This window comes from Callorhinus ursinus, unplaced genomic scaffold, assembly GCF_003265705.2.
Source record: "Callorhinus ursinus isolate GAN/ISIS: 27379988/994484 unplaced genomic scaffold, GSC_fseal_2.0 scaffold62, whole genome shotgun sequence".
NCBI classification, from domain to species: Eukaryota; Metazoa; Chordata; class Mammalia; order Carnivora; family Otariidae; genus Callorhinus; species Callorhinus ursinus.
This window is the reverse complement of record NW_027397124.1, coordinates 4,241,503-4,257,280: the sequence shown is the minus strand read 5'-3', so window position 1 is coordinate 4,257,280 and position 15,778 is coordinate 4,241,503. Positions and strand designations below refer to the sequence as shown.

The following is a 15,778-nucleotide window of genomic DNA, read 5'->3' as shown; positions in this document are numbered from 1 at the left end:
TTAATAATTGATAAGGGAAGCAAGAATATTTAATGTGAAACGGTAGTCTCTAAAATACATGATGTTGGAAAATGTGGTATCAATATGTAAGAATAAAACTGAACTCATATCTTCTATGGTTAACAAAAATTAATTTGAAATAGATAAAGACTTATGTGAGATCTGAAAACTCAATACTCCAAGAACAGGGAAAAAGCTTAATATTGATCTTGGCAATAATATTTTGTACATTATATCAAAAGTACAAGCAACAAAAGCAAAAACAGGTGGGACATCAAACTAAAAAGTTTCTGCTCAGCAAAAGAAACCAACAACAAAATGAAAAGACAACCTATGGAATGGGAGAAAATATTTGCAAACCATCTATTTCATAATAAGTTAATATCCAAGGTATGCAAGGAACTCATAAAACTCAGTAGCAAAAAAAAAGGAGGGGGGAGGGGAAGGAGAGGGAACAGGAGGAGAAAACCCAAAACTAAACAGTGCTATTATAAATGGACAGAGGATGTAAATAGGCATTTTTCAAAGAAGACACACAGATAGCCAATGGAAAGGTGCTCAACATCACTATCAAGGAAATGCAAATCAAAACTGCAATGACCCACCTGTTAGAATGGTTATCATCAAGAAGACAAGTGATAACAAATGTTAATGAGGATGTGGGGAAAGGGCAACCCTTGTACATTGTTAGTGGGATTGTAAATTGGTGCAACTATTATGGAAAACAACATAGATGTTCCTTCAAAAATTAGAAAAAGAACTACCATGTGATCCAGCAATCCCACTTCTGGGTACATATTCAAAAGAAATGAAATCACTCTTTCAAAGTAATACCTGCACTTCTGTGTTCATTGCAGCAATAGACAAGACATGGAAACAATCTAAATGCCCACAGACAGATAAAGGCATAGAGAAAATTTGGTATAAAATATACAATGGGATATTATTCAACACAAAAAAGAAGGAAATCCTTCCATTTGTGATGACATGGATGGAGCTTGAGGTCTTTATATAAGCAAAATAAGTGAGATATTTTTACGCTCTTACTTATATGTGGAACCTAAAAAAGCTGGATTCATAGAATCAGAAAGTAATATGTTGGCTACCAGGAGCTGAAGGGTGAAGGAAATGGAGAGATGGTCAAAAGGTACAAACTTCCAGTTAGAAGATGAACAAATTCTGGAATTTAATGTACAGTGTGATAACTATAATCAACAATACTGTATTATATACTTGAAAGTTGCTAGGAGAGTAGATCTTCAATATTCTTGGCACAAAATAAAGAGTTATGTGAGGTGATGTAGGTTTTAACTTACTGTAATTCTTTCATTTTATATATATATATATATATATATCAAATCATCACATTATACACCTTAAACTTATGCAATGCTATATGTCAATTATATCTCAATAAAACTGGGTAAAATGAAATGAACATGTGACATAGACATACAATGGAATATTATTCAGTATTGGAAAAGAAGGAAATCCTTCCACATGTGACAACATGGATGAACCTGGAAGACATTAATGCTAAGTGAAATAAGCCAGTCAGTCACAGGACAAATACTGCATAATTCCATTTACATGAGATGTAAAAGAGATAAAAGGGATTAAAAGTACACTTATCATGATGAGTACTCAGTAATGTATAGACTTGTTGAATCATATTGTACACCTGAAACTAATATAACATTATATCTTAATTATACTTCAATAAAAAATAAAAATAAATTTAAAAAGTCAAACTCACAGAAGCAGATAATGAAGCCACTCACAGTGGTTTCCAGGGGCTGGGGGTAGAAAGAAATGGGTAGTTGTTCAGTTGGCGTAATGTTACAGTTATACTAGATGAATAAGTTCTAGAGATCTTCTGTACAATATCATGCCTATAGTTAAAAATACAGTGTTATGTACTTAAAAATCATTGAGGGGGGAGTATTTGTGCTAACTGTTCTTACCCCATACCTAAAAAGAAAACAAGAGAAGTCTTTTGGAGGTGATGGATATGTTTATTATCTTGATTATGGTGATGGTATTGCAGGCATACACATATGTCCAAACTTATCAAAAGGTATATGCATTAAATACGTGTAATTTTTTGATAAGTGAGTATACTCAATGAGATAAAAAAAAAGATGCTATCAATGAGCACAGAATAAAGACAAGGAAGAGAAAATGATTGAATAGTTTATACAAACTAGAGCAAAAAACAAGTGACCACTCAATAAAATGTGGTAAGAAAACATTACAAACGTATAAATAAAGACTAGTAGTACATGGTGTTTGGAGAGTAGTGTATGAATATTCAGAGTCTTCATCTAATTTTTAGAAATTTTTATTTTAGGAATGAATTTATTTAAAAACAAAAATATATTTTCACATCAAGACTTACTTCCAAAGAACATCACAATGAATAAATTCCCAACAAAAGTGATCAATTTATCACCCTTTGACAATCAAGGTAAAATATATACATATATTTTATATATAAACATATATATGTATAAAATAAGTATGTAGTTACTTATAGTAGTTGTTTAGTATGGCTTTTCATTTTACTCAGTTTGCATCTTTTTATTCAGATAAATTTTAAGTAAACCTTTGCAAGCCTGAAAATGAAATGGCTTTAATTTATACCTTTACTAACAGTATAATATTTCACAGTATAGAATTCTTTATTAATCATTCTTCTATTAAAGGGAATTGACTTTTTTAGGTTTTTGCCACTGGTAAATATATCCATGAACATGCATTCTTATATATTGATGCTTATATTTCTTTGGGAGAATCCCAGGATTTTTTAATGTTAAAAGATACTTCCAGATTGCTTTCCTAAAAGGTTATTAAAACTAACATTTTCCCCAGCAATGTTAAAAGATATTTCCAGATTTCCTTCCTAAAAGGATATTAAAATTAACATTTTCCCCAGCAATTGTGGAGAAAAAAAATACTTTGCATAACCATCAGCCATACAAGTGGGTGTTTTGTTTATTTAAATTATGCCCATCTAATATTTAGATATTAAATAATATCTAAATCTTTAAATTTTTTCCATATTTGTTAGTGTTCTTTTACTGCATAACTACCCCAAAACTACTTAGCTTAAAACAGTAACTCAGGATTTAGGGTTCATGACTTGGGAGTTAGCAATGTACACTGGTTTTGGCTGCCTAACTTATGCATCTTTGGTTACCTTGTGGTCAGTGGGTTCATTCACATGTCTGGCAATTGGCTAGCTGTTGTTTGGGACAATGGAGGTATATAGTTGGGGCTCATCAAGAGTTAAAAACCTCACTAGTTGTTTGAAAAAAGAGCAAAAGTGTAAAAACTCATTAACTAACTATAAAGTTGTTAACTAGGTAACAAAAATGTAAAGGAACAGTGAGTCACCTGGGAGAACACCCATAGATAAGACAGTTTTGTGGAAGTCCAGTTCTCCAGATAAGAAGTTCCAGTACTTTGTTGGATAAAAAAAATGAGTTTGGACACATTGGATTGGATAAGAGAAACAATTTGACTTTGTTTTCATCACACATCCCCCAAGGTGGTTCAGCTAGGGCGAAGTGAGTCTTTCTCATCCCATGATGTCTCCCTTTGCAGGGGACAAGAGATTAGGTGAGTGAGTACCAGGCTTTCCCAGCTGTGCAGAACACCACCAAAGCATCTAAAGTACTAAATTGTGGGGTGAGAGTAGATCAGAAGAGTGGCAGATATGATTCTCAGAGAGCATTAAAGGGATGTAACTTCTGCTGTGCTGTGGACTCCATCAGGAATCCTACCCATGAGCTGCTGGGAAAGCCTCACTTGCAGAATCCAGCAACTGGCTTGTGGGCATCCCCAGCAACAGGCTTATCTCACTGACACCGCTCCCAACTCTGCAGCCAGCACCCTGTGCATGCCCCTGAGAGTGCTAGTGACAGCAAGCTTTGGTGGACTAGGGAGCACTTGCAGAAAGCAAGTCAGGTTCTGTGAGCCAGAGAAAAACAATAACTTGAGCTGTAGTGCCACCCTAGAGAAAACGAAAGGGAAGATGTCAGCACTTGGCCTGGTGTGATGCAGGATCCAGAGAGGGTATGTGCTGTGGTGAGCACTGTGAATTGTGCAAGACTGATGAATCATAGACCTGTACCTCTGAAACCAATAATACATTATATGTTAAAGAAAAAAAAAAGATAGTAGGAAGGGAAGAATGAAGGGGGGAAATCGGAGGGGGAGATGAACCGTGAGAGACTATGGACTTTGAGAAACAAACGGAGCGTTCCAGAGGGGAGGAGGGTAGGGGAATAGGTTAGCCTGGTGATGGGTATTAAGGAGGGCACTTACTGCATGGAGCACTGGGTGTTATACGCAAACAATGAATCATGGAACACTACATCAAAAACTAATGATGTAAGGTATGGTGATTAACATAACATAATAAAAAAATTAATTAAAAATTTTTTTAAAAAAAGAAATCTTTGTGTAACCCAAGGTCACAAAGATTTTCTTCTATGTTCTTTAAAAAAAGAAAGAGAATTCTTTTTTTTTATTTTAAAGATTTTTATTTATTTATTTGAGAGAGAATGAGAGATAGAGAGCACGAGAGGGAAGAGGGTCAGAGGGAGAAGCAGACTCCTCGCTGAGCAGGGAGCCCGATGCGGGACTCGATCCCGGGACTCCAGGATCATGACCTGAGCCGAAGGCAGTCACCTAACCAACTGAGCCACCCAGGCGCCCGAAAAAGAATTCTGCCACAAAAGGGAGCAATAAGTATGGAGCAAGTATATGCATTCAAGGTCCCAGAAAGTCTCAGGATCGATAGCAGGGCTAATGAAAGGCAGTTCCTTCCTGAAGGCAGTTAGTAAAGACTGGAGGAGGTGACTGCTACTTCAAATGAAACAGCAACACAAAACTCTAAAGAATATGAAAAATCAAGGAAACAGGATACCACCAAAGGATTACAATAATCTTCCAGTACCAAACCCAAAGACACAGAGATCTAAAATTTTCCCTATAAAGAATTCAAAATAACTGTTTTATTATAATATATGTGATATTAGAAATATATCATATATAAATATAATTATGTATTATATAAAATATAATTATAATATATATAATAGAACTTTATATATATATATATATAATGGAATACTATTCAGCTATAAAAAAGAAGGAAATCCTGCTATTTACAACAACACGGATGGGCCTTGAAGGAATTATGCTAAAGTGAAACAAGTCAGACAGAGAAAGACATATACAATATCATCTCACTTATATGTGGAATCTAAAAAAAAGCTGAATTCATAGAAACAGAGAGTAGAATGGTGGTTACCAGAAGCTATGGGTTGGGGGAAATGGGGAGATGTTGGTCAAAGAGTATAAACTTCCAGTCAGGAGATGAATAAGTTCTGGGGATCTAATATACATCATGATGATTATAGTCAATAATATTGTATTATATGCTTGAAAGTTGCTAGAAGAGTAAGTGTTAAATAGTCTCACTGCAAAAAAGATACTGTAATTATGTGATGTAATAGAGGAATTAGCTAACGCTGTGGTGGTAATTATTTTGCAATATGTAAGTGTGCAAACCAACAAATTGTACACCTCAAACTACATTATATGTCAAATACATCTCAATAAAGCTAGAAAAAAAAAGCAAAAATAAATGAATGACATAACCTTACTGTCAGAGTTAGAGAAAAATGAGCAGCTTGAAGTAACTGGAAAAGAATGCTTTCAGTGGATACTGTAAGGCTAAAGACACAAACAACTGCATAAAAATTATACTCTAATTGGTAAATTTGTTCCTCAGAGATGTACAGATTAGCAATTATTTTTTTAAACACTCCAATGAGGCATAAGTTGTGTATCAGAAAATTTGCCCCATCTTAATTATATGAGTCAAGGTATAAGTCAAGGATTTTAGTAAGTTTACCTAGATCTGCAGTGACCATCTTAATTCAGTTTTAGAACTTTTTCACCATTCCTGCAAGATCCCTTCCCACTTCCAGTCCCAGGCAACCACAAATCTGCTTTTTGTGTCTATCAATTTACCTTTTCTGGACATTTCACTTGAACGGAATCGTACAATACATGGTGTTTTCTGTGTAGCTTCTTTCAGTAAGCATGGTTTTGAGATTCACCTGTATAGTAACATGTATCCTATATTGCTGAATAGTATTCTCTTGTATGGCTGTAGCACATATTCTTTATTCATTCATAGGTTGATGGACATTTGGGTTTATTTCACTTTTTGGCTATAAGGAATGCTGCTCTGAATATTCCTTTGTTGGTCTTCGTGAAGACACAAATTTTCATTTCTCTTAGGTGGACACCTAGGAGTAGAGTTGCTGTGTTGTATGGTAAATTTATGTTTAACTATTTTTTAAATGCCAAACTTTTCTAAAGTGGTTGTGCCATTTTACCACATATCAACAAGGTATGAAGGCTTTTATTTCTTCCTATCCTTGCCATCACATGGCTATTACCTGTACTTTGGGTTATAGACATTCTGTTGGATATGAAATGAGCTTTCATTGTGGTTTTTACTTACATTTCCCTGAAAAATGATTTTGGGCATCTTTTCATGTGTTTATTAGCCATTTGTGTATTTCTTTGGTGAAATGTCTTTAAAATTTTTTACCCATTTGTAAAGTTTTTTTTTTTAAGTTCTTAAAATTTTAAGTTCTTTATATATTCTGGATGCAATTTCTTTATTGGATATGTGATTTGCAAATATTTTCTTCCAGTCTACAGCTTGTCTGAACTTTCTTAATGGCAGTCAAAATTTTGAATTTTGATGAAGCCCAACTTATCGATTTTTCTTTTAAGGATCATGCTTTTAAACTTGAATCTAAAAAATCATTGCCTATTTAAGATCTCAAGATTTTCTATTTTTTTCTAAGAGTTTTATAGTATCACTATTACATTTAGGTATGTAATTTATTTTGAGTTAATTTTTGTATATAATGAGAAGTAAAGTTTCAGGTTCATCTTTTTGCAAGTATCTATCTGATTGCCAGAGCAACATTTGTGAAAAGACAATCCTGTTTCCATTGAATTGCCTTGGTAACTAGTTGAAAATCAATTAGCTATAAATATAAGAGTTTACTACTGGTCTTAGTACTCTTCCTTAGACCTATTTGTCTATCACTGTGCTATTACCATACTGTTTTGATAACAACATTTATAATAAATTTTGTAATTGAAAAATGAAGTCTCTATAGTGTTATTTATTTTTTACAAATGGTTTTGGCTATTCTAAGTCTTTTACATTCCACATAAATTTTAGTTTCAGGTTGTTAATTTCTGAAAAAAAAAAAGACTCCTGAAGTACTGATAGGGACTATACTGAATCAATTTATCAATTTGAAAAGAATTGCAATCTTAAAAATATGAGTGTTCTAAGAGTTCTGGTTCAAAATGGTGACACGGGAGACTCCTGAACTCACATATATCAATTATTAAGTTGTCTACTAGAACTAATACAGTGGTATAGTCAATCATATTTCAAATAAATAAATAAGTTCTAATTTATGAACATTGAATTTATTTATTTATATTGTCTTTAATTTCCTTCTACAATGTTTTGTAACTTTCAGTAAAAGTCTTGCCCCTCTGTTAAATTCATTACTATTTTGTTCTTTTTTGATGTTATTGCAAATAAAATTGTTTCCCTAATTTACTTTTGGGGTTATTCCATGCTCATATATAGAAATAAAATTGAGTTTTCTATTACATGCCCAGCAATACAGTTTTAGGCAGTGGTTTCTTTTAATCAGCTAATGGAAGAAACGACTTTAGAAAAGATATGTTGTCATTTATAGTTACCCATATAATTACTTTTAAAGTGTTTTTATTTCTTCATGCAGATTTGAGTTACCACCTGATGTTGTTTTGTACGAGCCTGAAGTGTTTTCTTTAGTATTTCTTTTAAGACAATTTTCCTAATATAACAACAAATAGTCTTAGTTGTTTTTTTTTTAATCTAGGAAGGTTTTTGTTTTATCTATTATCTATTATTATTTTTGAATAATAATTTTGCTGGGTATTAAATTCTTGGTTGTGAATTTTTGCTTTCAGCACTTTTATACGTCATCCCACTTCCTTCTGGCCTCCATTGTTTGTTATAGAAAGTCAGCTGTCAATTTTAATAGCTTTACCAATACATAATTCACATACCATATAATTCATTCATTTACAGTGCGTAATTCAGTGGTTTTTAGTACATTCGCAGAGTTGTGCTTTCATCATCATGTTTGATTTTAGATCATTTTCATTGTGTGAAAAAGAAATCTTCACACTCCAAGCCATAATCTGCTAATCTAATTTCTGTCTATAAATTTCCATACACTGGATATTTCATAGAAATGGAATTTATAATAGTTGGTCTTTGTGACTTCTTTTACTTAGCTCTGATCTCATAAACTATCCTTTTTAATGTGTATTTCTTTATTAATGAAATTAATCATCTCAAAAAAATTTTAGTTATTTCAATTTTATTGGCAACTAACTTACTGTGTATCAAAATTAGTTACAAATGTAATTCATCTTATAGCTAACATATTTTCTAAATTTTTCTAGAAAGAACTTCTGAGTACACTTCACACCATGTGACTAAACCTCCAAAAGCAAGTCCTAGAACATCTAGGGCTGGGTCAACCATTTATAAAGCCATCCAGCTTCCTTCACTGAATAAAGAAACTTCATGTAATGTACAATGTGATTTTTTTAATTAGTAAAGCTTTAATTATATGGAAATAACCAGATCATACTAGCCTTCGTCATATAACCAGTTTAGCAAAATATGTGTAAATGAACACTGATTAAGCTTACCCAACATATATGCATTCTTAGTGAGTGAGTAGTGTCCCTGACATAGCTCTTCTTCCCTGCCACCACTAAATTGGAGCTCCACTTTTTTTCACAACCTTCCTTTCTTTTTTTTTTTTTTTTAAGATTTATTTATTTGAGAATGAGAAAAAGAGAGCACACACTGAGCAGGGGTAGGGGCAGAGGAAAAGAATCTCAAGTAGACTCCCTGCTGAGTGTGGAGCCCCATGCGGGACTCAATCTGAGGGCCCTGAGATCATGACTGGAGTGAGTCAAATGCTTAACTGAATGAGCCACCCAGGTGTCCCACTCAACCTTCCATTTTTGTTCACCATTATGATAAACCCATTTCATAATCCTCTGTTTTAGATTTATATATTCCCTTTTTGTACAATCCCAAGTAGGATCTGCCATACAGAAACTCAACATGAGGGTAGATTGGAAGGAAAATAAACCTAATGTCTTCCCTTTCCCTTCATTACTATCTCCCCAGCTATCTAATCCATTAATATCTAGGAACTAATTTACAGACTCCATTTCTTATCTTTGCTCCAGGGGCATTATATAATCATCACCTTAGTGTATTTCCTATAGATATTGAGTTGGAAGGTTTTTTTAAATGTAGATTATTTTTTTGGCCTATTATATTTTCTAAAGCCCCAAATAATTATATATACTACCAATACTTTCACCAGTTTTTCTTTCTAACTCTGCATCTTTATCTCTTAACATTATATCCATTGGCTGCCTTTTACCATTCTGTGGATATGTAATTCAGAGATAAAATAAATTGGACTATTAACTGAAGCAAGGCATTACTGGGCAAATAAGTCTTTGTAAAATTAGAAAAATTAATTATAATATGCTCTTTATGTTCAGATAACTATCCTCTTCTTACTAACTGCCAGACAATGTCAGATTCACCTCCTACTTCATATCACCTGTAATACCGTTTTCCATTTATTAGCTCCTAGTTTACTTACAATTTGGGTTTTTTTTTAAGATTTTATTTATTAGAGCATGTGCATGAGAGAGAAAGAGCGAGAGAAATAGAAAGCAGGAGCAGGGTCGGGGGGAGAGGGAGAAGCAGGCTCCCCACTGAGCAAGCCTCATGCGGGACTCAGTCCTAGGACCCTGGGATCATGACCTAAGCCGAAGGCAGACGCTTAACCAACTGGGCCACCCAGGTGCCCAAATTTGGGTTTTTTCTTCTAAGCTAAAGCTTTCTCTTTGATGGGGGTGTTAATTATAAGCAGTAATATTGCCTGACGAAAAAAGAAAGAGGAAGAGAATAAGAACTAACAAATAGTCTGAATAATCTTCTATCTAAATTTCTATTCCATGATAAGAGAACAATAATAGTGGTCTTTTTTGTGGATGGAATAGAAAGGATTCTATCAAAAATATTTTTATTTTCCACCAAACCATTAAGCCTTTTAATCTAAAAATAATGACACAAACATTTCTTAAGCAAACTCTTGCCTTAAGGAAATGGAAGAATTCAAAATGTTTTATTTCTCTGTAAGACATATATTGTAGAAACTCAAAGCACTAATTTAGTAAATTTTTTCCAGTAACTTTGAGAAACACCATCTAAATGCCCCACATTCTTTTTATTTTCGCATATTTTTCTTGAAATAAGCATATTGAAACTATATTCTTTATTACATAGTTTTGTTTTTAACAGTGTTCAAAATACGTATCTTAACAATAGTATTTCTAAACATGTCTGCCTCCATTAGCACTAGATTTTTCACTGTAGTTATATAAAAATTTTTAAATAAAGATATTCTGTTTTATAAAAAGATAAAAACTTCATATGAGAATTTATCAATTTAATTGCTTAAATAGTTTTTTATTACAATACTGGAAAGAAAGAAAGCTCTTTCTTAGGCATGTTTATATAGACTATTTCTATTATTTCTTTTTCTGGATTTTCACTCTTACTGGTTTTTTTAATAAATATCAAGTACCCAGCAAGGAAAAGCTAGAGAGAAAATATCTGTGTTAGTAAAGCTGTTTTAAATTATTTTTAAAAATTTAAGGAAGCTGTGCTTTAGAAGTGGATTAAAATTTATTATAAATTTTTAAAAGTTGAAGTCAGGTAATTTCTAATATAATTTAATAATGTTATTTTCATTTTTTAGGGCATCCAAAAAATTATATCTCAAAAAAACATGTTGAACTTACAAATACTCTGCCTGCTATGATCTCTACAACTAGAAAACCTATCTATGAAGGTAAAAAATCACTGCTATACAAAGACAAATGAAATAAAACTTTATACTGTGTTTCCATTGTTTCCATTTACCAATTATCTTAAATCTATGGACCCCCTTCCCCAGATAGCCAATGTTATGAGACAAGTATATTTTTCTAAACCTTTCTTCAAACATGTGTTTCACACACACACACACACGGGCGCACATACATACACACACACACACACACACACACCTATTTATCTATATGATAGATAGATAGATAAATGATAGATAGATAGATAGATAGATAGATAGATAGATAGATGATAGATAGATAGATAGATAGATAGATAGATAGATAGATAGATGATAGATAAGTTTGCTTGTTCTGTACATAATAGAATCATTTGGATGGATCCTACTCACCTCCAAAACAGGTAAATTGTTATATAGATTTCTTTTATATCTCACACCTTTAAGTTACTTTATGATATTCTATAATGTGAATGTGCTATATTTATTGACATTTAGATTTTTATCAAAATATTTTTTGCTACTATAGGCAATGGTACAATAAATATCACTGTACATATATATCTATATTGTAGTATTATATTTCTATAAAATAGAGCATGTAAACATGTATTGCATTAAAGGTATCTATGTTTTTTTATTTTAATATATAAATCCAAATTACTTTTCAAATGATCATAGTTCATAATTCTGCTAGTAAATTCATGAAGGACTCATATCCCAGCATCATAGACAGCACTAGAATTTTCATAGATTGAAACCCTAATATTGTTAAGATATCAATACTACACAAAGTAATCTACAGATTCAGTGTGATAGCTGTCAAAATCCCAGCAATGTTTTTTCAAGAATAAAAAATTCTATGCTAAAATTCGTATGGAATCTTAAAGGATCCTGAGTAGTCAAAATAATCTTCAAAAGGAACAAAGAGGACTCTCACTTCGTTATTTTGAAACTTACTACAAAGCAACAGTAAACAAAACAGTGTGGTATTGGCATAAAGACAAACATACAAACTAAGAAAATAGAGAACCAAGAAATAAATCAACACATACATGGTCAAATGAACTTTGACAAGGATATCAAGACCATTCAATGGGAAAAGGAGACTTGTAAAGCATATGGTGCTGGAGAAACTGTATATCCACATGCCAAAGAGTGAAATCAGATCCTTATCTTAAACTTTACCTTATAGTTTTAAGATAGATGAAAGACCTAAAACTAAGTGCTAAACTATAAAACTCTTAGATTAAAATATAGGGAAAAATCTTAAATACGTATTTGACAATAATTTCTTGGATCTGACACCAAAGGTTCAGCCAAAGAAAAAATAGGCAGATTTTACCACAATTTTAAAATTATTCACCAAAAGACAAGGTTAGTAAAGTAAAAGGGAAATCCACAGAATTGGAGAAAAATATTTGTCAATCATATATCTGAATAGCAGTTAACAACCAGAATATAAAAAGAACTCTTAAGACTCAACAATGAAAACAAAAAAACTTTTTAAAACAGTGAACAAAGGACTTTAACAGACATTTCTCCACCAAAGAAGATATACAGATAGCCAATAGGCCCATGAAAATATGGTAAACATCAGTATTCATTAAGGAAATGAAAATCAAAACAACAATGAGATATCATTTCACACCCAGGATGGCTATTATGAAGACAAAAAAGGAAAAAAGGAAAGAAAATAAATATTGGTGAGGATGTAAGAAATTGGTATTCTTATGTACTAGTTGTAGGAATGTGAAATGGTGCAAACACTATGAAAAATAATATGGTTGTTCCTCAAAATATTAAATAAAGCATTACCATATGATTCAGCAATTCCCATTCCAGATATATGCCCAAAAGAATGAAAGCAGGGACATGAAAAGATCTTTGTTTATAGCAACATCATTCACAATAGCCAAAAGATAGAAGCCATTCAAGTGTCCAACAGTGATGAATGGACAAAAAAATATGGCATATGCATGTGATGGAATATTATTCAACCTTAAAAAGGAAAGAAAATCTGATACAGCATGTTATAGCATATAACATGGATGAATATGGAAGACATTATGGTAGGTGGAGTAAACCAACCACAAAAGGACAAACACTGTATGATTGCACTTACATGAAGTATCTTAACATGGTCAAATTCATAGAGACAGTAAGTAGAATGATGGTTTCCAGGAGCTGGGGAGAATGGGAATGGAGAATTATTTATTAATGGGTAGAGTTTCAGTTTTGCAAGATGAAAAAGTTCTGAAGATCAGTAGTGGTGATGGCTGCACAGTGTGAATACACTTAAAAATGGCTTAAATGGTAAATTATATGTTATTTATATTTTACTATAATTTTTTAAAATAAATAAAAATAAAAATAAGTGTATAGAAAAATGTTTTTTCTTTAATGAGGATTATTTATACTTAATGAGAACTAAGCATATTTTAATATTATTAACTATTTTCATTTTCTCCATGAATCACCTATTTATATTCTTTGCTTATTTTTCTGTTAGTTGCTTTTGTTATTGTAGAAGTTTTTGTGTAATAGGATTTTAATTTTTTTAATTTTTCTATCAATTCAAATTTACAGAGAAATTGAAGGAATTCCAGAAGGAATTTTCATATAGCCTATACCCACGTTCATTACTTGTTCATATACTATTATTTTTGTCTTATCATTTTCTCTATGTTCATATATATATGTGTCTATCACAAACATAATATTTTTTTCTGAACTGTATAAGGGTAACTTGGAAGAAAGTGACTATATTCTTATTTATGTATTCCTTTATATCTAAGCACAGAATAAGCACTATGAAAATAAAATATCAATGTGGTTGTTAGTTAACTCACCACACTCAGGCCAGGGACAAAACACTGCCCTCAGAGGGCAAGGAGAGCCTCTGCAGACAATTAGCCTGAAGGATAGAGCAGCCAAAACACAATAGCAGAGAACATGCAGCCCATACCAGAGACATCCCCTGAAGAGCCAGGCCCTGGGCACTATATGACTTCTTCCTCATAAGGCCATTACTTTCAGGAACAAGAGACATATCTGGCTTTTCTAACACAGAGAAGAAGGCAAAGACTTAGACAAAATGTGAAGATGGAGGAATTTATCCCAAATGAAAGAACAAGATAAGGCCATGGCCAGAGATCTAGGTGAAAAAGATGCAAGTAACATACCTGATGGAGAATTTAAAGCAATCAACAATCATAAGGATACCCACTGGTGCAACCACTCTGGAAAACAGTCTGGAGGTTCCTCAAACAGTTGAAAATAGAGCTACCATACGATCCAGCAATTGCACTACTGGGTATTTACCACAAAGATACAAATGTAGGGATCCGAAGGGGTACGTGCACCCCAATGTTTACAGCAGCAATGTCCACAATAGCCAAACTGTGGAAAGAGCCAAGATGTCCATCGACAGATGAATGGCTAAAGAAGAGGTGGTATATATACACAATGGAATATTATGCAGCCATCAAAAGGAATGAGATCTTGCCATTTGCAACGACGTGGATGGAACTGGAGGGTGTTATGCTGAGTGAAATAAGTCAATCAGAGAAAGACATGTATCATATGACCTCACTGATATGAGGAATTCTTAATCTCAGGAAACAAACTGAGGGTTGCTGGAGTGGTGGGGGTGGGAGGGACGGGGTGGCTGGGTGATAGACATTGGGGAGGGTATGTGCTATGGCGAGTGCTGTGAATTGTGCAAGACTGTTGAATCACAGATCTGTACCTCTGAAACAAATAATGCAATATATGTTAAGAAAAAAAAGAAGAAGAAGATAGCAGGAGGGGAAGAATGAAGGGGGGGAAATCAGAGGGGAAGACCAACCATGAGAGACGATGGACTCTGAAAAACAAACTGAGGGTTCTAGAGGGGAGGGGGGGTGGGGGGATGGGTTAGCCTGGTGATGGGTATTAAAGAGGGCACGTTCTGCGTGGAGCACTGGGTGTTATGCACAATGAATCATGGAACACTACATCCAAAACTAGTGATGTAATGTATGGTGATTAACATAACAATAAAAAATTAAAAAAAAATAAGGATACCCACTGGGCTTGAGAAAAGAATGGAAGACTTCGAGGAGGTCCTCACCCTGAGATAAGAGTTGAAAAAGAATCAGAAATGAAAAATGCAATAACTGAGATTAGAAATGGGCTGGATGCAATGAACACAAGGCTGAAAGAAGCAGTACAATGAATAAGTGATATTAAAGACAAAATAATGTAGAATAATAAAACAGAACAAAAGAGAGAAAGAATAAGGAACATGAGAAGTAGGGAACTCAGTGACTCCATCAAATGTAATAACATCTGTATTATAGAAGTTCTAGAAGAAGAAAGAGAAAAGGGGGCAGAAAATTTATTTGAGGAAATCACAGCTGAAAACTTCCCTAATCTGGGGAAGGAAACAGACATACAGATACAGGAGGAACAGAGGACCCCCAACAAAATCAATGAAAGCAGGCCAGCACCAATACATATTGTAATTAAATCTGCAAAAATATAGTGATTAAGAAAACATTTTAAAAGCAGCAAGATAAAAGAAGACAGTAACATACATACAAGGCTAGCTAGAGATTTTTCAGCAGAAACTTCCCAAGCCAGAAGGGAGTGACATTGATACATTAAAAGTGCTGAATGGGAAAATATGCAGCCAAAAATGCTCTGTCTGGAAAGACAAAAATACATGGAGGTTA

The 15,778-nt window shown here is 33.2% G+C and overlaps 1 protein-coding gene across 7 annotated transcripts in view; it reads left to right on the top strand.

Moving 5' to 3' along the window:
• CCDC7 (coiled-coil domain containing 7) overlaps nucleotides 1-15,778 on the top strand; it is a 337,256-nt gene that overhangs the window by 310,580 nt on the left and 10,898 nt on the right. For 5 of the 7 annotated variants that reach the window (XM_073885468.1, XM_073885465.1, XM_073885463.1 and 2 more), the window contains 3 exons: nucleotides 2,351-2,467; nucleotides 8,575-8,700; nucleotides 10,971-11,063. In XM_073885468.1, the coding sequence (XP_073741569.1) occupies nucleotides 2,351-2,467; nucleotides 8,575-8,700; nucleotides 10,971-11,063 (336 nt within the window). The remainder of the gene's footprint in view (nucleotides 1-2,350; nucleotides 2,468-8,574; nucleotides 8,701-10,970; nucleotides 11,064-15,778) is intronic. The other 2 variants (XM_073885467.1, XM_073885464.1) reach the window with 1 other exon arrangement.